The sequence below is a fragment of the Osmerus mordax genome, chromosome 10, assembly GCF_038355195.1.
Source record: "Osmerus mordax isolate fOsmMor3 chromosome 10, fOsmMor3.pri, whole genome shotgun sequence".
NCBI lineage: Eukaryota > Metazoa > Chordata > Actinopteri > Osmeriformes > Osmeridae > Osmerus > Osmerus mordax.
Window position 1 is genome coordinate 3336221 of NC_090059.1, and position 25426 is coordinate 3361646.

The 25426-nt window shown below is 42.8% G+C and overlaps 1 protein-coding gene across 3 annotated transcripts in view; it reads right to left on the reverse strand.

Annotated features, from left to right (window-relative positions):
- lhpp (phospholysine phosphohistidine inorganic pyrophosphate phosphatase) overlaps window positions 1–24396 on the reverse strand; it is a 60837-nt gene extending 36441 nt beyond the window's left edge. The window contains exons 1-6 of one of the 3 annotated variants that reach the window (XM_067244777.1): window positions 24248–24396; window positions 23187–23374; window positions 22952–23105; window positions 22746–22809; window positions 22559–22651; window positions 22254–22345 (exon numbers count right to left, since the gene is read on the reverse strand). In XM_067244777.1, the coding sequence (XP_067100878.1) occupies window positions 22254–22345; window positions 22559–22651; window positions 22746–22809; window positions 22952–23105; window positions 23187–23374; window positions 24248–24396 (740 nt within the window). Of the gene's footprint in view, window positions 1–22227; window positions 22346–22558; window positions 22652–22745; window positions 22810–22951; window positions 23106–23186; window positions 23375–24247 lie in introns of all 3 variants that reach the window. The other 2 variants (XM_067244778.1, XM_067244779.1) reach the window with 2 other exon arrangements.
- Window positions 24397–25426: the final 1030 nt, after the last annotated feature.

Below are 25426 nucleotides of genomic sequence, written 5' to 3' on the forward strand. Positions count from 1 at the left end.
GTACAATGGGGCTTAATAGGGAGTGGGCAGGCTCTCCTTAAACAGGCTCTGGTAATATTCATGGTTTCATGTGACGTCACACAGTGGTCGCGGCTCCATCTTGGGGACCGAATTGCAAGATGCCGTCTATCTGCTGTGCTGTGGGCTGTGATAACAGCAAATCTCAAATACATAAATGTACCTTTTACAATGTCCCAAAAAACCCTGAGCGTCGTGAGAAATGGATTGCTGCTATCAAGAGGGATCACTGGACTCCTACAGAACAGAATTTAAAATTTGAGCATGTATAGCGTTATTCTGAACAGCTAGCATTAGATGCTAGCATTAGCTATATCTAATGCTAGCTGTCTAGAATAACGTGGATATCAATTTACATTAGTAATGTGAGTCATGTAAGGTATTTTATTATGAGCTTTCATTGTGACAAGGGGAGTCATTGTTCTGATGGTCTGGCGGAGTGAGTTAAATAAAGTGAGACGTGCAGTGCCGTCTTGGTTCCGGGGCATTGGAAGCCTGTGTCCTTGTTTTAAAGCCCAAACCTAAGTTTAGCATAATATATATGGTTGAATTATGTTATGTTGCTACTTGTTGGAGTGGTGTTAGTATGGTAAACTACTTTTCATTTGGTGTCCTGATGTGACTGATATTACAACAGCATCTGATGGCAATTCAGTTCAGTGATATAAACGCTATTCGTGTTACGTTTATATCGCTTGATGAACAGACTGCCACTGTGCCCTTCCTATGATCAAGAACATTTTCTTAATCTCCAGAAGGATACATTTTGGGATCATGAACCCATCCTGATGAGAAGTAGCGGTAGGCTTCGGTGCTTTTAAATGCCTTTAGGGCTTCCCCGGTGTATGGAGAGGGATTGTAGACGAGGTAATTATAGATGTCAGCAAACATCAAATTTGGCAGGTTTTTACTATACTTTAGTGGAGTAAGCAGTTCACTTGTCAGTAAATAAGGATCAAAACCTAAAGTATCTATCTTATAAAAATAAGTGATGGTGGTGGTAATGTGTGCTATTTTCGTGTGCAACATCATCCATTCTCAATGAGGAGACCCGAGGAGAGGCTTCGAATTGGTCCCCAAGATGGCGGCCGCAACAAAAAAGTCTCACGTGCCTACATGGAGTTGTATGACCCACAGCACGTATTTCACAAAGACTACGGCAAAAAGGACAAATGCTGCCACGTTATGTTGGGATGCTGTTGGAATAACAAGTTGTCTAAATATAGCCTATGCCATGTTTCGAGCCAATCGCGGCGCTTCGTGGTCGGTCCAATTTGATAACATGGGCGCCGAAAGGAGAAAGGCTGCGCTTCCAGGCGTTTCACAGCTAATCACAGCGCTTCAAAGCCAATTGGCCGAATCCCAATTTCTCTGTTTTACCCCTACCCCTACGTTTTGCGCATACACGTGAGAGTAAGGGCTGTTCCAATACTCGTTTTGATCGAGGGGTAGGGCTAAAGGGTAGGGGTACACAACCCTTAAAACCAAGTGTTTTCGTGAGCTTACTTGAAACCAAGGGATATGTAAATACTGCACAACCGGCAACAATGGCGGCCAGATAATCCAGAGTCCCATAAATGTAATATTTTCGGCTTAAATGGCTTGTTTTGTGCTCTACACAGTCCTGTACATATATATTTGCAACCATGTTCTTAATTGAAACGTTTTTAAAAATTGCTAGTTTGCTAAGCTTACGTTACATTGCTGATTTGCACAACAGTCCCGCATTTCTCTGACTAGCCTTGAATGGGCTCCATGCATGTCTACAGTTTTAACTAAACTCCATTAGCAGCGAATTTCGTTTGATATCGGTGGATAACACTACTTGCTTTGTAGACATTGATATACGTAACCAAGTGGTGTCTCATTTCATAGGGGTACGTTTTTACCCCTAGCCCTTACCCCTCAGTTTCGAGGGACAAGGGCTATGGGGTCAGGGGTAGGGGTAAAACAGAGTATTGGGATTCCGCCAATGTGTATGTATGTGTTAGGCGGGGTCAGAGCCATAGAGATAAAAAGTTGCGTCAACTCCTTTGCCTTCAATGAGATCAAAAGTTCCAAACAAAACAAAGACACACGCATTTCAACCAGTTCACACTCTCTCACGCCACACCTTTTATTTCTCATGCTGAAAAGGAAAAGCCAACCAAGTAGCCCTGCTAACGTTGTAAACTCTAATGGACGAGGCGCAGGTACACGGAGTGAAGCAACATAAGACGCGCGAACACCCGTGAAAACTTACCTGGGGGAGTGGGGGGGGGGGGGGGGGGGGGGGCGGGTGCTATGCAGCAAAATTTTGGTTGGCCCCACCAAATCAGACTCCAAGGTTTTTGGAAAAGTTGGCAGCCCTGAAAACAGCTGGTAATAAGTTAAATTTGCACCATGTTAAATCTTTTTAAAACCTTTTACATTTAGTCATTTAGCAGACGCTCTTATCCAGAGCGACATACAGTAAGTACAGGGACATTCCCCCCGAGGCAAGTAGGGTGAAGTGCCTTGCCCAAGGACACAACGTCATTTGGCACGGCCGGGAATCGAACTGGCAACCTTCAGATTACTAGGTCGATTCCCTCACCGCTCAGCCACCCGACTGCCTTTTCACAGTCAAATGGCATAACAAAATTGTTGTAGCATCTAAGCTAATTTTCTACCATATAGTACATTTCACGTTGTTATTTTCAAGTACTGAGAGATGTCATGCTAGCTAGCAAAAACGTACTGCTACCAGAAACAATGTTTAAGAGGTTACGGTAGTCTAGCCAAACTAAATTAAACAATGTACTACAAAGTCAGTTATGACTTTCTTGACAGTAGGGCAAGATTTAATAAAGATGTATGCACAACAAATAACTTTCAATGACAGGACATAAAAGGTATGAAGAGTTTAAGTTACACTACAGCTTTCATATTGGAGATGTGAATACATTTGATACCATTACCAAGTGAGGCTACATAAATGTTTTAGGAGCCGGGATAAGTAGCATACATAGGATCAGAACCATTTCTCTCTGCACAGGACATTAGCTAGCAAGATTAACTATTTACACATTTTAGTTAGTTTACCTTTACGCATGAATAGTATAGAGATCCCACAAGTCGTCCCACATCTTCAGCTACCAATACGCATATTATTTTGTTCAGCTCTGCAATTGCTTCGGTGAGTCAATTTATTTAAATCTCCGGCTCGGCTTTGTTTGGAACTGTTTCGTGAAATATGAACCACGTGACCACCTAGCTTCCTAACCCTCAGTGACGCAACTTCTTTCTCTCTATGGCTCTGGGCGGGGTTAGTTGGGCCGCCTAAACTTTTTCAATACAGGAAATACCCTGGTATATGCACATTCCACAAAGTTTTCCAAATGTTTTTTTCAGTCTCTCATCTCAGTAGAAGTAGGCTTCCGTGTTAGGTAAAGGTTAACAATAAAAATTGGAGAATGTGGGGGGGATGTGTTCCTTTTTCTATGTGAACCTAACAAAACGGGCGTTTGAATCTGCCATCTTTTTGGCCTGGTGAGAACACAGGTTCCCAAATGAGCAGCATCTGGTGCGCTTGAAGACAGCTGTGTTTTCACAGATCTGACTGGTTTACGGCCTCTCGGTACAGAGCGGCGATCCGCAGGGCCTGCTCAGCAAAATAATGCTAAATCTCACGCCCCACATCCTATCCGGCCAAGGACAGATACACTGTACTGGCTAAACACATGTCTTCAGGAGGATACATTCCAGGTTCCCTGTTCCCACAGTGTTCTCAGCCTCTCAAACTGAGTATAACGTAATGCCCTTCAAACCAGATGGCAGCTACTTAGCCCACTGAGACACGGAGCAATGCGTATTCCCTAACTATGTTTGACAGCCATCAGAGCACATATGGACAGTATGCTATACATATCCAATATATACACATTAGGTAGAAACAGTTTTTGGAGTATGACCCATTCTCTGTGACAATAACACAGGAACAATGCTCAGGGTCACATGACCTGCATGGGGTCAGCATGCCTGCCTAGTCTACAGTACATAGTACTGTAGGATGCTTGACGTGATTATTGGTACCAGTTGTGCTGCATCTCGGTGTCACGTTTTTCTCCAAAATGAATGCACACATCCACCCTACACAATACACCGTCTCTCGTTCCTCCTACACGTTTAAATAGCCAACAACCTTCTTATGTGGTCCTAATTATCTTTCTTTGCTCTGACTTTGACAACAATGAATACACTATATGGCTTCCTAAATTATGCAGCCATGTGTTTATGTAATTACCCTATGAGGGGCATCTGTGTAGTGAGAAGGAAGAGTCAGTTAGGGCTAAAAAAACCTTCAACAGGTATGGCCTAGTGCAGACCTGGGCATTTCACGGCCCGCGGGCCACACCCGGCCCTTTGGCTGTCTCAGACAGCCCGTGTGAGGTAAATAAAACCTATTTTACCTTGTCATAGTTGAATAACGACAGTTCGGTGGGTAATATGAACATAGAGTGAACCTCAAAGTCCATTGACACCTCTTTCCTATGCAAATCTCAAAATGAAAAAATATGGCTGTAAAACGCTAGCTTTTCAACAAAGCCACCGGACTGACGTCAGTCCGGGTGTTGGACCGAATTCTCACTCCCCCGCAGAATCCCACTCCCCTACGTGTGAACACGCACTGCCTTCCTAGCGTATTCCTAGTTGTAGTTTGACGAACCGAGGCGATTTTTACAATGTTTATCCTAGGTTCCCTCGTCTTAGGCTTTGAGGAAACTGTCAGTAGGCTATTTAATTCATGTTTCATCAAAATATAAGTTAGGTTGTTCTGCACTTGAGAGCCTATACGATTTGTATGTCGTGCTACTCGTAAAATCTGAATGATTGTCTCAAGAAAATAGACGTACTTTGTAGTTTGACGAACCAAGGCGATTTTTACAAGCCTATAGGTTCCCTTGTCTTAGGCTTTGAGGAAACTGTCAGTAGGCTATTTAATTCATGTTTCATCAAAATATAAGTTATGTTGTGCTGCACTTGAGAGCCTATACGATTTGTAGGTCGTGCTACTCGTAAAATCTGAATGATTGTCTCAAGAAAATAGACGTACTTTGGAGCTGCACTAAATGCACTATATGCCAATTAATTGTCATATAATCGTCTGGTAAATGAGTATAGCTACATTATTTTACAAATGTAGGCTATATAAAAAGGCCCCTGCTCACAGGTCCCTCCTACCAGAATTCAACTTATATTTCCCTCTCAGTAAACTACTTGCCACACAACTGTTTTGTGTTTACAATCATATCCATTTTATAGATCCTGCTTCCCACAGCCTAGTTTGTGTCTTCTAACTTGCAATGTACAGTGCTTGGTTTTAATACCTGATAAGCCAAGCCTGGACCTTCCCTTTGTGAATGGCTAGTGAAAAACATCTAATAAATGATGACATTTTGATTGGTTCCATCACATTTATTTTAAACAAAAAACTATAATGATATATTTAACAAAAGGTAGAAAAAAAGAAAGTGATCATTTAATTAAGAGTTTTAACAAGTCTGAGGCTTGATCATGAAAACAGGTCAGGGATGTTTAGGGCAGGCAGCACAGACATATTCCTCTCAGTTGGATTTTAGCACAACAGTGATGGAACCTTCTGAGGCAGCTGTCACAGCCAACCTGAGATTTTGGATAAACATTAAGATTAATTTGTGAAATGATAATGAATGATCAAACATTAGGAATGGCAACAACTGTCACTGTCACCTATAATAACATTACTACTTATACAAAGAAATACCAATGCTTCATTATAAATGTGTCCAGTAGTGAAAAAAGTATTGTATTCAATACCAGTTGACAAGCTATTACCCAGTTAGTGTCGCCATCCAGATTGTCCACATCCCCGCATAGTTGGGGTGTGTCAGATCTTATAGCCCCAAGATATGGGGGGGGGGGGAGGGAGGATTTCGGCAGGTATGAAAAACAGTGTTGCCAAAATCCTACTCCCCTTCTAACTTTTACATTTATGCAACTAGTATCAAAAGCTTTTTATGGCACACTCTACAGGGCATGAGGAGCCACCAAAATAATTTTGGGGGGTGTCAGATATTATAGTCCCAAGATATGGGGGGGGGGGGGAGGCTTTCGGCAGGTAGGATGTTATCCACCATCATCCCTGTGCCCAAAAAGCCAAGACCAACAGGACATAATGACTACAGACCTGTCGCCCTGACCTCTGTGGTAATGAAGTATTTTGAGTGCCTGGTGCTGGCACACCTCAAATACATCACAGACCCCCTCCTGGACCCCCTGCAGTTTGCCTACAGTTTGCCTACAGAGCCAAAAGGTCTGTGGACGACCCAGTTAACATGGCCCTCCTCTTCAACCTACAGCACCTGGACTCCCCAGCATCCTACGCCAGGATCCTGTTTGTGGACTTCAGCTCTGCCTTCAACACCATCATCCCCGCCCTGCTTCAGGACAAGCTCTCCCAGCTGAACGTGCCTGATTCCACCTGCAGGTGGATCATAGACTTCCTGTCTGACAGGAAGCAGTGTGTTAAGCTGGGAACACACGTCTCTGACTCCCGGTCCATCAGCACCAGATCTCCTCAGGGCTGCGTCCTTTCCCCTCTGCTCTTCTCCCTGTACACCAACAGCTGCTCTTCCAGTCATCCATCCGTCAAACTCGAAGTTGGCGGACGACACCACCCTCATTGGGCTCATCTCTGATTACAGCTGGGAAGCTGACAACCTGGTGACCTGGTGCAGCCAGAACAACTTAGAGCTCAATGCTCTTAAGACAGTGGAGATGGTTGTGGACTTCAGGAAGAATACAGCCCCATTCACCCCCATCACCCTGTGCGACTCCCCAGTCAACACTGTGGAGTCCTTCCGCTTCCTGGGCCCTATCCTCTCCCAGGACCTCAAGTGGGAACTGAACATCAGCTCCCTCACCAAGAAAGCACAACAGAGGATGTACTTCCTACAGCAGCGAAAGAAATTCAACCTGCCAAAGACAATGATGGTGCACTTCTACACAGCCATCAGTGAGTCCATCCTCACCTCCTCCATCACCATCTGGTACGCTGCTGCCAAGGACAAGAGCAGACTGCAGCGTATCATCCGCACTGCTGAGAAGGTGATCGGCTGCAATCTGCCTACCCTCAAAGACCTGCACACCTAGAGGACCCTGAGGCGAGCAAGGAAGATTGTGAACACACTCTGTTTCAGCCACTCCCCTCCGGCAGAAGGCTGCGGTCCATCAGGACCCAGGGGCGCCACCAGGAATTTCGGGCCCCATGGCAAAAATTCTAAGTGCCCCCCCCCCCCAACACGCAAATCGGACATGTGACGTGTCGCGGTTGGCACCCTCTGCTGGTAGTGCGGGAGGGTTAATTAATGGATTTCTTCTTGGAGTTCGATAGTAATGGGGAGACTGGGGTGCTGCTGACTCATCTGTTGTTAAAAGCCTGTTAAAAGGGGCAGGGAGTCGGGACAATGATTTAATCTGAATATCTTGCTAAATGTTTCCCTACACTGATTAAATGTTGATGAAATGTAGGCTAACACTGTACTCCTAAAAAGGGACATCCTGGGGACGTCATTTTGTTAGCTGGGTAGCTAGATAGCTTATATAGACATTAAACCAACAGGTTAATACCACTCACAGATTGGCTACCCATCTTTCTTGGTAAAAAACTGGGTTACTGATTGAAACCCTCTCTTTTGTCTATCCTCTCTTTTTTCTCTGATCTTTTCCGAAACCCTGATTTGTGTTTACGGCTCGACATTCTAGCGACTAGCGCATCTACTGACTGCAACTAGACACCGTCACCGATAAGTGCGCTAAGGCAGGATCAAACCATTTCATGCAGATACAGGGGGATGGTTGGTCAATATGGATGTTTACTTTTTGGTCAATAGGGATATTTAACCTTTATTGCCAAACACAATTAAAAACAAAGAGATCATTCATTGTATTATTATATTTTAAATGTATTATATACTCGATGATGGTTTATATAATATAATTTTATATTACTTTTTGCCTATTTTTTGGGGCCCCTGTCAGTCAGGGGCCCTTAGAATCGTCTTAACTTTTCCCCCCTATACGGCGCCCCTGTCAGGACCAATACCACACGCCACAAAAACAGTTTCTTCCCATCCGCTGTTGGCCTCTTCAACAAGGTTAAGGGCTCACACTGACTTAAATGACTTTAATCACAATCTGCACAATGACACTTTGCCACATTGCAATTTGCACTATATTACACTATTTGTATCTTTTGTACCATTTGTATTTTTATATTGTAAATTACGGCTACTTTATATTTTATTCTAAATCCCCTTAGTATTAGCTAGACTTTGTATCTTTTGTATAGTTAGACCACATATTTAAGTTTTAAGGTTCCTATATGTTTAATGTATGCACCTTCCTGCCAAAGTAAATTCCTTGTCTGTGCAAACTTTCATGGCAATTAAAACCCTTTCTGATTCTGATGAAAAACAGTGTTGCCAATATCCTACTCCCCCAGTAAGTTAAAAAGAAATACTTCTTTGCTGCATCATTAAATAGTTGATTAGAGTAGCAGTTGGTTTTTAGGATTGTTAAATTGGTGAGGTAGCGTGTGAGATAAAGAGAACTCATACACAGTAGCCTACTGCAATGCATACAAGGTGAAAATAATGGGGCATTAAGTTGTATTAAACATACATGAACACAGGTCTATTTGAATATTTCAGGGATATAGGGGGTGGAAGAAAATACATTTGCTATGTGCTATGTGCTATATGTACAATAGCCATTTCCTTATCACCTGTTCATACAGCCAACTCCAGAATTACTGGCAACACATTGGAAAATATAAGTGAACGATGTGTTAAAAAATTATAAAATTATATACACAGTAATATTTAGGAATTTACCAGCAGTAAAATATTGTAGCCTATATAGATAAGGTGACACAAAGGCAATATTTATTTAACCCTATTGCAAACCTGTAGGCTGAGCTGAAGATGAGTGCACAAGAGAGTAGGACCCTGGCGTATCTGGAGAGATTCTGTAAAGAGGATTGCTCTCTGATTCCTGGACAAACCCTATTTGACTGTAAATCATGTAATATTTGTTTTCTCTATTCACTATCAACACCGTCCTATCCTCAGAGACTTCATTTTAAGTCGTTGTGTTATTAAACATTCTCTCTAATCTGCAGATTGATAATAGGCTTCTTATAAAACCCACAACTCAGCTTAATTTTGTAACTCTGTTAGTGAAATGACAAACACTTTCTCCATTAAGGAGTTAAGTTTGCCCTGTAGCAGAACAGCAATCAGATGTTTTTCAATCCGAAGACATTATCCTACGTAATCAGTTGTGAAACGCCGCATTTGCACTACAATGCATTTCACAATGCATTTTAGCAACAGTATAATAAAACTGAATTCCCTGAAATGTTCAAATAGAGCTGTGTTTATCTATGTTTAATACAACTAAATGCCCCATTATTTTCACCTTGTATGCATTGTAGTAGGCTAATGTGTATGAGTTCTCTTTATCTCGCACGCTACCTCACCAATTTAACAATCCTAAAAACCAACTGCTACTTGAATCAACTATTTAATGAGGCAGCAATTCAGTATTTCTTTTTAGCTTACTGGGGGAGTAGGATTTTGACAACACTGTTTTTCATACCTGCCGAAATCCTCCCCCCCTCATATCTTGGGACTATAAAATCTGACACCCCCCCAAATTATTTTGGTTGCTCCTAATGCCCTGTAGAGTGTGCCATAAAAAGCTTTTGATACTAGTTGCATAAATGTAAAAGTTAGAAGGGGATTAGGATTTTGGCAACAGTTTTTCATACACATTGGGGCTATAAGATCTGACACACCCCAACTATGCGGGGATGTGGACAATCTGGATGGCGACACTAACTGGGTTATAGCTTGTCAACTGGTATTGAATACAATACCTTTTTCACTACTAGATACATTAATAATGAAGCATTGGTATTTCTTTGTATAAGTGGTAATGTTATTATAGGTGACAGTTGTTGCCATTCCTAATGTTTGATCATTCATTATCATTCCACAAATTAATCTTAATGTTTATCCAAAATCTCAGGTTGGCTGTGACAGCTGCCTCAGAAGGTTCCATCACTGTTGTGCTAAAATCCAACTGAGAGGAATATGTCTGTGCTGCCTGCCGTAAACATCCCTGACCTGTTTTCATGATCAAGCCTCAGACTTGTTAAAACTCTTATTTAAATGATCACTTTCTTTTTTTCTACCTTTTGTTAAATATATCATTATAGTTTTTTGTTTAAAATAAATGTGATGGAACCAAAATGATGACATCAAAATGTCATCATTTATTAGATGTTTTTCACTAGCCATTCACAAAGGGAAGGTCCAGGCTTGGCTTATCAGGTACTAAAACCAAGCACTGTACATTGCAAATTAGTAGACACAAACTAGGCTGTGGGAAGCAGGATCTATAAAATGGATATGATTGTAAACACAAAACAGTTGTGTGGCAAGTAGTTTACTGAGAGGGAAATATAAGTTGAATTCTGGTAGGAGGGACCTGTGAGCAGGGGCCTTTTTATATAGCCTACATTTGTAAAATAATGTAGCTGTACTCATTTACCAGACGATTATATGACAATTAATTGGCATATAGTGCATTTAGTGCAGCTCCAAAGTACGTCTATTTTCTTGAGACAATCATTCAGATTTTACGAGTAGCACGACCTACAAATCGTATAGGCTCTCAAGTGCAGCACAACATAACTTATATTTTGATGAAACATGAATTAAATAGCCTACTGACAGTTTCCTCAAAGCCTAAGACGAGGGAACCTATAGGCTTGTAAAAATCGCCTCGGTTCGTCAAACTACAAAGTAGGCCTACGTCTATTTTCTTGAGACAATCATTCGGATTTTACGAGTAGCACGACATACAAATCGCATAGGCTCTCAAGTGCAACACAACATAACTTATATTTTGATGAAACATGAATTAAATAGCCTACTGACAGTTTCCTCAAAGCCTAAGACGAGGGAACCTAGGATAAACATTGTAAAAATGGCCTCGGTTCGTCAAACTACAACTAGGAATACGCTAGGAAGGCAGTGCGCGTTCACACGTAGGGGAGTGGGATTCTGCGGGGGAGTGAGAATTCGGTCCAACACGGGGACCGCCTTTTTTGGCTCTGTTGTGTATCTTTGTCACGCCCCAAAATTTACATCCAGACCAGCCCACTCACTGGTGTTCTTGCCCAGTCCGAGGTAGCGTAGATCTCCGATACTAGTTTAGCTGCGCGCTGCTCTGTGTAGGCTACTTCTAAGCAATTACAAATAATAACGTTTTGAAGTATAACAAGGATATTGAAAATGGACCATGGTCGTAAATGCTGTGTTTCATGCTGTACAGGGAAGGCTAACACTAATAGCCTTCCTAAGGAGCCAAACATTCGACAGGCATGGCTGCTGTTTGTCTATGAGAAGATCCCGGCGAAATTCGACACTCAATTATTCATTTGCTGTGAACATTTCACCCAAGACAGTTTTGACAACCTTGGACAATTTCAAGCAGGATTTGCTAAGAAGCTGAACCTGAAAAGATGTGCTGTTCCGACCGTACGCTCATCGCAACCGCAAGCTGTAAGTATCGGCTACAGTATGATTTTGTCGGTAACAGTTATTAGCAATGCAAACGTCTCCTGTATCTAGCATATGTAGAATGCTAAATACGTTTCAAAACACATCAACATACATTACTTAGAAAATGACTCTACCTAGACTAGCTGTAGTCGGCATTAGAAGGGAAGATTCCGAAAAAATAGTCAGAAAACAAATAGCAGTCTGGCCTATTGTTAACGCCTGTCTAGATTATTAGATTATCTATTTGAAAGAACTGGAGAAAGGCAGGTGCTAGATACAGGATACGTTGGCATTGCTAATAACTGTTACCAACAAAATCATACTACAGCTTGCGGTTGTGATGTAGGTAAGGTTGGAACGCACCTCTTTTCAGCAACAGCTTCATAGCAAATCCTGCTTTAGCTACATTGTCCCAGGTTTTCAAAAACGTCCTCGGTGAAATGGTTCGCGCAAATGTGTCGAGGGTCGAACTGCACAGGGATCTTCTACGCTACGGTATAGACAAACATCAGCCATGACCGTATAGTCAATGTTAGCTAGACTCTAGCTCATCTGCTTTTTATTAACACTGATTTGCAAGGAATGCAAGAACAGCTAGATAGCGAAAACACCTAGACTGTAGTATCATGTTCCGTGCCGCATGAAATGAACACACAATGGCTTAGAGGCAAATCATTAGCTTTACTCATAGAGTACTGTAGCAACTGCCATCCTTTTGTTGTCTTCATGCACACTCTCTCACCCTCCTTAAAGGGACTAAGCGGTGACACTGCCTTGTCATAGCTGTGCTTTTGGCGAAGCTGCTGTCGTCTGAGACTTTGCTGGACATACTCTGGTATTGCAGGTGCCAGGGCTGCCTTGCTGGCAGGGAGATCGGAACGAAGGACACGCCCCATCAGCAGTTGAGCCGGTGAGTATTTCAATCCTGTGATCGGCGTGTTTCTGAAATGCAGGAGAGCCATGTGAGGGTCAATACCCGTCTGTGCCGTGGCTTTCAACATGTTCTTCACTGACTGAATGTTCCTTTCAGCCAAGCCATTTGACTGTGGGTAGGCTGGGCTAGAATGTGTTATCTTGAAACCCCATGTCTTTGCAAACTGGGCCGTCTCGGCACTGGCAAAGGGTACATGATCTGCAATCAGCTCAGTGGGTATACCATGCCTAGCAAAAACACATTTGAACTTGGCTATCACAGTACCTGACGTCTTGTCTGACAACTTCAAGACCTCAGGATACTTGGAAAAGTAATCCACTATTAGTAAGAAGGAGCGTCCTTGAAATGTCAGCCGCTACCTTCACCCATGGTGTATCAGGTACTGCGTGAGGAAGGAGGGGCTCCTTCTGGTTGTCCGGCAGCTTCTCTTGGCATGAGGGGCATGATTCAACCATCATTCTGACATCCTCTGTGAGACCCGGCCAATACATCACTGCTCTGGCGTGCGCCAGGGAGTGCTGGATGCCCTGGTGTGCAGTGTGCAGCCGCCTCAGCATCTCAGCCCTGAGGCTTCTGGGGATGATCATGCGAAGGTTGACCATTAGCAAGCCATCTGCAATGTAGATGTCATTCTTAGCATGCCAATATGGCTGTGCTGCTAGTGGAAGGCACTTCTTCCTGTCTGGCCACCCTCGCTTGTGAAGACTCACCAATGTCTGCATCTCGCGGTCGGTCGCTGTTGCTGCTCTCAAGTTGCTCCATGACAGACCCACCCAGAGGAGTCATTGCACTGACGTCATACACAACCCTTTCGTCCCCCATCTCACATTCTTCTTGCCTGGCATTTGGGACAGCTCTGGAGAGCGTGTCAGCTACCGCCATGTCCTTGCCAGGGGTGTAGGTGATGTGAATGTCATACTTCTGTATCTGGAGTAGCATTCTTTGGAGGCGGGCGGGTGCTTTGCCGATGGGCTTGGTGACTATAGCCTCCAAGGGCTTGTGATCAGACTGGACTTTGACCGTGACGCCGTAGACATATTGGTGACATTTTTTCAGTGAAAACACTATAGCCAGGAGTTATTTCTCAATCTGAGCATAGTTCTGCTCAGCTGTAGAGAGGGATGTGAAAGATACAGGGCGCTTACCCTGCATTAGTACTGCTCCCAGGCCATCTTTGGAGGAGTCGGCTTGTATTTCAACTTCCTCTTGTGGGTTGAAAAACTTTAGCAGTGATGTGTTGGAGATGGCAGCTTTCAGTCTGTTAAGTGCTCTGGGTGCCATTGCCACATCATATCTTTTCTGAGCAGCATTCTGAGCGGAGCAGTCAGAGTGGCTTCGTGCGGGATATACTGGGCAAGATATTGTGTCATGCCCAATAACCTCTGTAGACCCTTTTTGTCTCCAGGTGGAGGCATTGCTGTTATTGCTGCCACTTTGGCGTTATCTGGTCTGACTCCCTCTGCGCTGATGATGTGCCCCATGTACTTCACTTCACTCACCATGTACTGGATTTTGTCAGCATTGAACTTCACATTCAGCTTGACGGCTCTGTCCATCACCTGTTGTAGGATGTTATCATGTTCTTCCTTTGTGGCTGCTGCAATTATCATGTCTGCTGCAATTATCATGTCATCTGCAATAATGTGGACTCCAGCAATGTCACCAAAACTTTCAGTATTCGTTTGCTGAAACACCTCACTTGCACTTTTAATCCCAAACGGCAGGCGCGTAAACTGGTAGCGCCCCCAGGGGGTGTTGAACGTGCACAGGTCAGCTGACTCATCATCAAGCTTTACTTGCCAATACCCATCCTTTTCATCAAGAATTGTAAACACAGTCTTTCCTGCTAACTGGCATTGTACATCCTCGGGTATGGAGTAGTGTTGGCGAAGCACTGCTTTGTTGAGGTCCCTCGGGTCCAAACAGACCCGTAAGGTACCATTTTTCTTTTCAGTTATAACGAGGCTGCTCACCCACCCTGGTGTTGGCTTTGTTACCTTGCGACACACACCTCTCTGTTCTTGAACGGCCAGTGTGTCTTTTAGCCTATCCAGCACAGCAAATGGGATCTTCCTGCATCCATGGACAACAGGGGGCACCTTTGTATCGACATGGATGTGGTGTATGCCTGGAAATTCACCCAGTCCCTGGAACACGTCGGGATAGCGCTGGAGCAGCTCCTCTTTGGTCCGGGGTGGAGTTTGCCATGTTAATGTCTCTACTTTTCTGACGAGATCAAGCCTCACACAAGCATCTCTGCCAAGCAGTGGCGTGTCAGATGTGTCAGTCACATAGAAGTGTAGGAGGGCCTGCTTGTGTTGGGAGTTCACATGCAACGTGAGTATACCCTTGGGCTTGATGCGGGTGATGCGCCATAGGCTACCAGTACAGTGTTGGTCTTCTTCAGTGTATGTTGCTTGGGAATTGTATTTGCTATTGATTGTGGCAGCACGTTGGCTGCAGCCCCTGTGTCAAGCTTGAAGTTGACCGTTTGCCCACCCACTCGGAGCGCTGTGCGCCACCCCATGTCTTTAGAGCGAGCCTGTGCTCGTGTGACAGCACCAATGAACAGTGCATCCACACCCATGCTTTCTGTATCAATGGGTGCAACATCAGATGCTGATCGGCACACGGCTGCAAAATGGTTTCTCTTGCCGCATTTTCTACATTCAACATTGAACGCGGGACAGTTCCTGGGCTTGTGCATTCTGCCACATCTGTCACGTCTTCTCCTGCTGTTCACTGGTCGGGCTCGCACGCGATCTCAATGTCTGGCGTTGCCACCCACGTTTCTCTATTGCAAGCACCTCTTGCTCTGTGCTACCACTAGCCGCCATGACTTTGGCCTGAGCCTGTGTAACTTCCTTGGCGCGGCATATGTCGATGGCTTTGGTTAGAGATAAGTCTGAGACAATTAACAGTTTCTCCCTGAGACGTGCATCCGAAACACTGAACACAATTTTGTCCCTGAGCATGAAATCATCAGTGTCTTTGAACTCACAAGTGCGTGCTCTCTGTCTCAATTCCATGACAAACTTGTCAATGCCAGTTTGTTCATGAAACTGATGTGCCCAGAATTGGTGCCTTTCAAAAACAGTGTTCCTACGTGGTGCACAGTAATTTTCAAAAGCTTGTATCACCTCGTCCATTGTTTTGTTGTCGTTATCTACATAGTTAATTTCCAGCGTGTTGTAGATCTCCAACGCATCCTCACCAATGCAGTGTAGCAGCACGGCTATTTTCCGACCTTCTGCTTTCTCATGAAGTCCACTAGCCAAGAGATAGAGGCGCAATCTCTGTCCTCGTACTCACTGCAGCATTAAGGCCGATTTATACTTCTTCGTTTTTACGGAGACGGACACAGGGAACGCCCTCTCCGACGAGGAATTCCCTCTCTGAGCCCCTCGGAGAGCTCTACGTGCACCTCCTGATTTTCCTGACTATCCGTCTGTCCGTCCGTCATTTTACGGATACCCCTTGGCTGTGATTGGTCCATATTAAGAACCGCTTGCGGCGGGGGCGGGGTTGCCATGATGGCCGTGATAAACAGGACGAACAGAATCCTTTGACCGCCATTGCTGTAAGTTTTTACAATTCATATTTCAGCTAAACAGTACATGTAAACTAGAGAGGGTACAATTTCTGGGGAAATTGTAGGGTGTGCTTGCTTGCGTCGGTTGCACAGGGGTCCGTTTTTGAATGACATTTTTACAACTGATTTATGTATATTTTATATGAAAATGCATACTTATTATTTATAAAGATTAAATAGAATTAAAGGCATTTTTTTTGCTGCTCATTTACAACTGAAAATACGAGTGAAGTGTAGAATGAAATAGATGTCTTCTCATTTCCCCTGCAAGAGGCAGCCTCATCGTTGAATCAAAACGAATAAATTTGGCAGACCGGTGTAAAAATGGACCTAATCTCTATGACTTAAACGTCATTTTAAGTTTTTCCCTTCTCGTGATATTTTCAGGCATATAGCCTACTCATTGCATTCATTCATTAATAAAGAACCCCCTTTGAAGATTATTCTACGACGTTACCCGGCAGTAGAAGATGGAATCGCGATTCAGACAGTCCCATCTGCTAACTGAAAATATGCCCCCCAAAACGTAAATAAGCTTGACATTTATTTAGTGGAAAATCGCTCATTCATAAAAAGCTCACTGGTAGCGATCATTGTCAGTAACAACGCAAAATGCGATATAGCCCTGTGTGGAGAAGCTGCCCCGGTAAATTGTACTACTACGGTACAGTACTAGTAGACTACTGCTGTGTTTGTCTTGGTAGCGATTGCGTTGGTTGAATTGGATTTAACGTTCCGTTGTACGGTTTAGGCTGAAATTAATTATTTTCATGAACAGATTGGCAACGTTTAGGCTGTGGCAATGAAGTTCAGGTTAGTAGTTAGATAGACTTTTGATTAAGTAAGGGGAGTGCCGAACATGTTCTGTCGCCGTTTGACTTCCTACAGCTGTGTAGATGTTTTTGTAGTGTCTCGCGTAGGCTACAGCATTGCAGTGAGCAACACTGGTTTGAAACCACAGGTAATGATAATTTCACCCACAAATCGTTTACTTGTAATGTCATAATAAATCCTACAACGAAAATGTATTTGTGAGGAATGTTTACTTTAAAGATTGAAAACAGATGCATCATAGACCACTGTAGTATGTGTTGCCCGGGCAACAGAGGCTAATGTCATGATGCTAATGCTTCAGTGAAATAGTAGACTACCGTTTCCAAAAGTAGATGTGGGCCTACTTCCTTAATAATATCAGCTAATATTGTACATTACATTTCATAATTGTGTTTCACTTCACAAAGTAAAATGAGTAAATAGTTATCACCCTGGCCTCTTTGCTTGTGGCGTTCCTGCAGCTGCCTTGCAGTAAAGCTATAGTTAGCCTAGCTATCCCCCAAGTTAACAGATGTGAAACGAATGTTCTGCTACAGGTAGTCGCGTGTTTTAGTGACGTAGTGACGTTAGTAACGTCAGTGACTGTGGCTAGCAAATTAGCCACCGTTAGCTTCACTTTTCACCACAAAAAACGCAATTTCTACTTAAACCATGCAACGGAACGTAAATAAAAATACAACCAACGCAATCGCTACCAAGACGAACCTTTTGACACCGCCGTTGTGTATGTAGTCCAAATATTGACTGATCCTTAGGGGGGCGAAAATAAATAAATAAATATATATGTGAGAGAACAAAGGTTGTGCTCTCGCCGAAGGCTTGAGCACACCCAATCAGCATCTGAATTAAAATGTGACGAGAAATAGGCAGTGTAGTTGCTGAAAATGTGCGTATTTTATTGATGAAACGGCTAATTTGTACATTTGCTCCGACTTCTCGATAACCTAGGTAAATAAACACTCGATGACGACTTACAAAAAACCGTTGCGCCACCTACTCTTCTGGCGGTGAATTGTTTACAGCACCCACAGCCTTCGGAGTACTATAAATTCAATCAATCCGTCCGACTCCATCTGTCCGTAACAGAGTCGGAGAAGTATAATTCGGCCTTTAGAGCGTGCTAGCAACAATGGTTGTAGACTAGCTGTCCAAGCAGGCTATCCACGCAGGCTATCCACAGGCAATTCACCCTCACACCAGGCGAAAACGTTCAGCGGTTCGCTACTTCTGACACCATATCATGTTCCGTGCCGCATGAAATGAGCACACAATGGCTTAGAGGCAAATCATTAGCTTTACTCATAGAGTACTGTAGCAACTGAATACCACATGTATGAAAACTAGAATAGTGCACCCGAACTTCCTAGTCCAACGTGATTGGCTGTCAGAACACAACACAGCCCAATATACTACAGTAGGCATGTAAACTAGTTTAGTTTGCTAACGCAAGAGCATAGGTAGAATGTGTGATGATTTAGCCTAGTTTATTGGCATTGGGGCTAACGTTGTTTCATGTTCCTGACTGTTTCTTTCAAATAAATAACCCGTGTTGTTATGTAAATCTACAATTCACGATGCATGTTTGTCCAGATCTTTGTCAGGTTATTTTTCAGCAAGATGTCTAGAGCTAGCTAACTGAAGCTGAGTTGAATCACGATATAGTTTAGTTGCTATAAGCTGTAACGTTCTACCCACCTAAGTCAATCCAGTTTGCTTCGACAACAGAAGTGGAAACAACTAACGTTATCATTTCAAATGATATCTAGTCAATCTGTTGAAAAAAGTGTTGTGTAGACACAATAGATTTATTTGCGCGTTTTTATTTCAAGTCTCCACCTTCGGTGTTTCAGTGAGTGCTGTTGACCGTGTTGCGTTTTTGCTCCCCAGCGTCACTCGTTGAAAACCAACCAATCAGCGAGCAGCAATAAAAGGATAAAAGCTAGTGTTTTTTCCAGGGAAAATTTCTGAGGATCTATCAGGGGGCATAGAACATCACCCGGGCCATTTTCAACCCAACCAATGTTACATACCCTATTCGGAGACCTTAAATGTGACATGACATGAAAACTTCACTTTAGGAGGTTATTTAACATTAATGAGTTCCCCTAGCCTGCCTTTGGTCCCCCAGTGGCTAGAATTTTCAACAGGTGTAAACCAAGCCCTGGGTGTTCTTCTCCGCCTTTGAGAAAATGAAGGCTCAATTGCTCTGTTTGAAAATCTCCTCTTTGTGACGTCACAAGGAGGAAGGTTACCTACCCTCTCTCTGCTTTGCCCGCCCAGAGAATCTGGCCCGCCCATAAGAAACTGAGCTATGACCGTGCAAGTGTTTTTATCCTCGAGAGACATCATGGCTTGCAAACGAACAAAGCATTACATTTGCTCAGTTTGGAAGTACAAAGGAAAACAAAAATATTTTTACAGTTTCTTCATCCGAGCCTCTGAAGACCCAGTCTTAATTTAATTTTCTCTGGAAATGCGCCTACACAACTTCTGTTGTAGGCGCATTTGTTTTGTATGTCTGCGCCAAACACTTCAGCCATGACTGTTTCTTCAATTTGAGCTAATACAAAACTGGCCTTGCTGAAATTAAATTCTGGATCAGTACTAACTCTCTTTCGTCCAGCTACTAACCTCGGACAAGTAAGTTAACTAACGCTATATCATTTTGTAGCTTTACTGTACATGGTTACCTATCTTGCGACCCTTAGAATGTGGCTGTAACATTAGCTCTGAAGCTAACAGCTGAGTTACTGTCGCTAATGGAAAGGTAGATAGCATTAAGTATGTGTGTGAATACACATGCTGTAACGTGAGTGTTGTACACTTCTTTGTTATTTGGATAACAGTTCTGCTGTTGGTGTTATGGCGCGCGCAATATCCGCCTTTCCCCTCATTGAAATGACTGAGTGTGTACCTCTGCAAACCAGGGTTATCAGATGAGAATGGGCAAATTCGAGGCATCTTACAGCAACGGGGCTACAGCCATTGCGATACATCCATTGTAAACATTAGCGCATGGTGCTGCCCCTCCGCTCCTCATTAGCATTTAAAGCTACAGACACCAAAACAGCGCGTTCTGAGGAAAGCTCCTTGTGGGACTGCTAGTAGTGGCTGTAATTCTGCACCAAGGCTGAATTTCGGGAAAGAGACTTCTGATACAGTATTAGGGGACCACTAAGGCCTATATAAAAGAATCCAAAAACAGCATGTCATGTCACCTTTAAGGAACAGTGTGAAATACCCAAAAAACCCAGTCAATCACCCCTTTAAAAGGTATGTTCAAAAAATTAAATGACATTTTCATAGCCTTATTGTATTACCAGTAGCAGCTCAAAACCATATAATTAACATTTTTTTTAATAAAATGTATATTGAGCAGAATCAAGTTCAGCCTATTGGTTCGGCCCACCACAACGGTCCCAATTTCTCATGTGGCCCTTCGGGAAAATTAATTGCCCACCCCTGGGCTAGTGGGTAAAAAGTATTCAACATGCGGATAAAACAAAGCAATATTCTGCATATTTTCAGTCAAATAAACAAAACTAGAACATTTGATGAATGTTTGCTAGGGAAATGAAGTATTTTGGTATGAGAGTGCGCTCTAGTGGCTAGGTATAATTTGTTTATCTACCGTAATTTTCGGACTATAAGGCGCACCTGAATATAAGCCGCAGCAGCTAAATTTAATGATGTGTACATATATAAGCCGCACTGGACTATAAGCCGCAGGAGTTTTAATGTTTAATTACCATCTGTAAGGGTTCGTGCACAGAGGGGATTGTCGGGAAAGAGATGGCTGCTTGAGGAAGCTCCCATTTATTAACATTTCAACAAACAAGTTGCATATTTGCATAAGGTATTCAAGTGTTACCAGTGTGCGAAATAACGGGGGGCCGGGGGGGCTCGACCCCCCCGATTAACCCATGAGCCCCCCTGAAAGCCTTAAAAGCTAAATTTGAAGGCGGTCTCTTGTCACTAATGGTCACATTTTTTTTTTTTACTCACCATGTTCAGTATTCAGAAATCAAAACATTTATTCACCATTTTTTTGGCCAAGCGGAGCCAGCCAGTACTGTGCGCCAAACGTTGAGAAGTCAATGGCTAGCAAGCGAAAGCTAACCAGAGTGTATCATTCACACACTTTGGGTTCACATCCAAAAAGGTGGCACTCAAGATGAAGAGGCACCGAATGACAATGCACTTGTTATAAAACAACGTGCATCCAAACAACTTTAGCCAATGCAACCTCTTATGTCAGTGTTGCTTTACGAATACTAGCCTACCATATATAATAATAGTAGAATACTAGAATAATAGCATATCGGATTATCAAAAATGGTTAAGTGTGTGTGTGTGTTGTCATGTAGGCTATAGACTTATTGCATCCATAAAATAGTTACTGTAATGCTATACCTACTGCCAGTAGCGGACTGACCATCGGTAGCGCCATGTTTATTTTACATAAAGCTCCAAAAACAAATTTTCGCTCAAATCAGCCAAAAAATGTTGCTCGCGCGCCATGCGCGCTCGCATTAACTGTAGAACTCCCTACTAGCATCACATCAAACCCAGAATATGCATGCATTAGCAGGGCACTTTGGTGGCGTATACGGGGCCGGTTCTGGTGGGCCAGTCTGGATCAAAGTCCAAGGCCTATTTTTACTCCCAGTCTGTCCCTGCCTACTGCATATTGAGCAAATTTAGATCGGTATTGCGCAACAATCGAGAGATGGGGACCCCCCAAATATTGACGGGTATTTCGCACACTGATTGTTACCATTTAGTGCAATAGTAGCTACAGAACATATACTGTGCTGTGTAAACTGTACTGTATCACATAGCATTTCAGACACAAACTTTTCAACTTTCAAACTTAAACATTGCGCTCCTAGCGCACATACCGGCAGTGATCTACAGCAGTGGTTTTCAACCAGTGGTCCTTGAGGGAGTGCTAGGGGTTCCCCAGCAAAATTAGTTAATAGCGTCACAATCATTTAACCACTTAACTTTGGCTATTTTTGAAAAACCTTGAAAAAGTGTGCACATCTTTGAATATTTATATTTTTTTAAAGCAAAAATTTACTGATATCTTAGGGGCCGTTAGCTGTAAAAATCCATTGATTAGCCGCACTGTTATATAAGCCGCAGGGTCGAAAAATTGGAAAAAAGGCGCGGCTTATAGTAAATGACGGTACTTGAATGAGGCAGGCACGTACAGTAAATGCACAGGTCATGCACCGACCTGTATTTGCCGGTCCTGACTAGGATACCCTTCATCCCACAGTGTTGGGCTCCTCCAACATCATTGACCAGGTCATCACCAATCATCAAAGCCTTTCAGATAGAGAGGGAAAGGTGGAGAAAGAGAGGTAAGAAGAGTCAGTAGACAGAGAGAAGGTGGACGGTGAGAGAGAGTAGGTAGAGAGAAAGAGAGCAGTGGTGAGGTAGGGGTGAAGAAAGAAAGGAAGGTAGAGTGAAAAAGAGAGATTACTTATATACTGCTATAAGCATTTTAAATGTATTCTCTGAATATTTTTTTTCATGCACCTCCTGTGGTTGAATTCCCATGTTGTTCAAAACACTCTGGAAAAACATGGGGGCAGGCTTTCCAATGACCTCAGCTTCTACATCACATGCGTACTGAAAGGAGATAAAAATGTAAAGGGCCAACATTGACATTGCATTGAATTGTGCATGTAGCCTATTTAGGCTGTACAGTAAGTAAAGGGCCAACCTCCAATGCCTTCATGTAAACACCAACATCCAATTTCAAGCCATCTGTCTCTTTGTAGTACCTCCTGTTAAACAGGATTAGCATATTAGTCTGGTGTTTGCTGAGGCCAGCCATATTGTTGTTGTTTTAGTAAGGGTGTTTTACAATGATACTGCTAAATGTCTCCTGATGTTAACATTAATTCTAAGCTCCATCATATTCCTTACCCCCTTCCCAGAGAAAAGAGCAAAGGTTTCTCCAGTCCTATGAGGACCCGAAAAGCACCATTCAAATTCTGGTAGGAGAATTTTTCTGCTGCATCACCTATAACCACACAGTTCGGGTTGGTCTTGTCCAGACTGTCAAACTCTGGGACAACACCTGCAATACACCAAAAATGTGCTCACAATCACGTTGCAAACATAATGCTTTGCTAAATTTGGTAGGTTTGTTATGTAGTACCTTCATGAACCAGCAGATGGGGCCGCAATCCCTGCTCCTTCAACACAGCCACAGCTGCAGGAGCTGGGGAGAACACTTCAGAGACAGAAATGTCAAAACCCATCCTCTGAAGCTTTGCCACAAACTTCTCCCGATGGGCCTGGGTCTCGTTGGTGCAGAAGCGAACCATTAGGTCGGATTCCTTGAGCCTAGTGTGCAACAATATATATGATTAACATAGCGTGACCATTTTTGAGTTTGTGAAAAAGAGAGGGGGGGTAGTCTTGGTAGTGTATTGCATGCCGCACCATGACCATGTGAATGCATACAAATGTCACAAATGAATGACAAAAATTACACAAATTACATAGGATATATGATCATCTATTTATTGAACCATAACAAAATTGAAAAGTGCAAATGAAAAACAAATGTTTTTTTGTGGCATTTAGTCCAGTGCTTCTGTGGCTTTCAGTGGTTAATGTTTTTAATGTGTCTTGTCCATATATTAAAGCAATAATTATAACAAATAAAACATTCTAAATAATAAATTATTTATAAGGCCACATATTAAAATAAGAAATTAAGACACTTTTCAGTCCTCCTCATATATTAAAGCAATAATGGTAAAAGGCGGCAAGGTGCTCAGTGTTGCCAGATTGGAAATTGGAAAGTATCCTACTAAAGGCTCAAAATGATCGTATTTGGAGGATAATTAGCGTGCATCTGGCAACACTGAGAAGGCGGTCGACCAATGACAGTTCTCTCTATAGTCAGAGCTCGCGCAAGAAGGTAGAAAGTAAGGGAGATACCCTTTCCAAAACTTGTAAGGGCGTAATAACTAGTTTGTGAAAGACCCAGAGAAACACAAATATCCGACGAGGCAAAATCCTAGACAATTTTGGAATACCTGCTGGACGCATATTTTAGGTCTCGATAAAAGGACATGTCCGGTTAAAAGAGTACTTCTGGTCACCCTAATTAACATAGTATTGTCGAATACAGTGTGACGCTGACAAAAATGCAACTTTCGTCCTGTGTCTAAAATGTAAGTTATCTTACCGTTGACCTCAACACTATACCTTTTCACGGCATTAACCGAACCTGAAATTGCCACTCCTCCGTCTTCTCCACTGTCGTATAAAACGCCACACATATCCAAAATAACCCCTTTCAGACTTTTACTGCGGCTTTCGTCCATGGCGAATAGATTTAGGAAGACGATAAGCATGCGCACAAGCCGGGGCTCTTGGGATTTGTAGTTTTAATCTAACGTTCTCGTTTTAATTGAAGAAACAGTCTTGTTTGTATGAAAGTTTGACTATTTATTCAAATATAAATGCAGGGCTCTCAAGTTTTGAAGACAGGCAAGAGTGACATTCTCCCCCCCCCCCCCACCAAAATTAATTAATTAATTAATTGCTTTTTACCTGACATCTTTGAAAGGCAGCAATGATTAATGCATCCATGGCCAGGATATAACTATAAAATATGACATTATTTTAAAAGTGACCTATAACATCGACTATGCAAAACACTTAAATGTATTTAGTGCTAGTAAAATTATTATGCCTATTTGGAAAGATATGTTTATAATGTGACAATATGTCAGTCATCGTGTGATAACGAAAATAAGACTAGGCCATTTATATATAACAGACGAAGCATTGCAAGCTCCGTCAGAGGTATCGGGTCTATGTTCGTCCCGCACTGGGTTCGAACCTGCGACCTCTGACATCCCAAGCGCCACCACTACCAACTACGCCAACGAAAAGCTAGCAATCTGTTGATGCGGGTGGCCTGTTACATACCTGAGGAGTGAGTTTCACCGATACACACGGGCTACATCTATGAACTACTTGTTCTGAGCAGGTGTTGTCAGTGAACAGGCTGTAAAACTGTTGGTTAAGACACTCATGAAAAACTGATGCTAATTATCTGGTAAACATTTTTAACAGCAGTCAAGTTGTCATTGTTTGTGTCAAACAAGTTGTGAATATGTTGTAACAGTAAAACAGGAGATCATGACTGTGATCAAAGTGATGCTCGAGCTCCAGTGGTTTGCTTTGTGGGTGAACAAAACTTTCAGAAGACGTTGTAGCAGAATCACGAAAAATTACAGGATATGCTTTTTTTCCATTGGTTGTTGCATTAACTCTTACCCAGATACAATGGTGCTATTTTCCGATTGGCTATTGTATAGACCCTTTCTTTTTTTGATTGGCTGATAAGTGGCAGGCTCGACTAAGAACTCCAGGGGA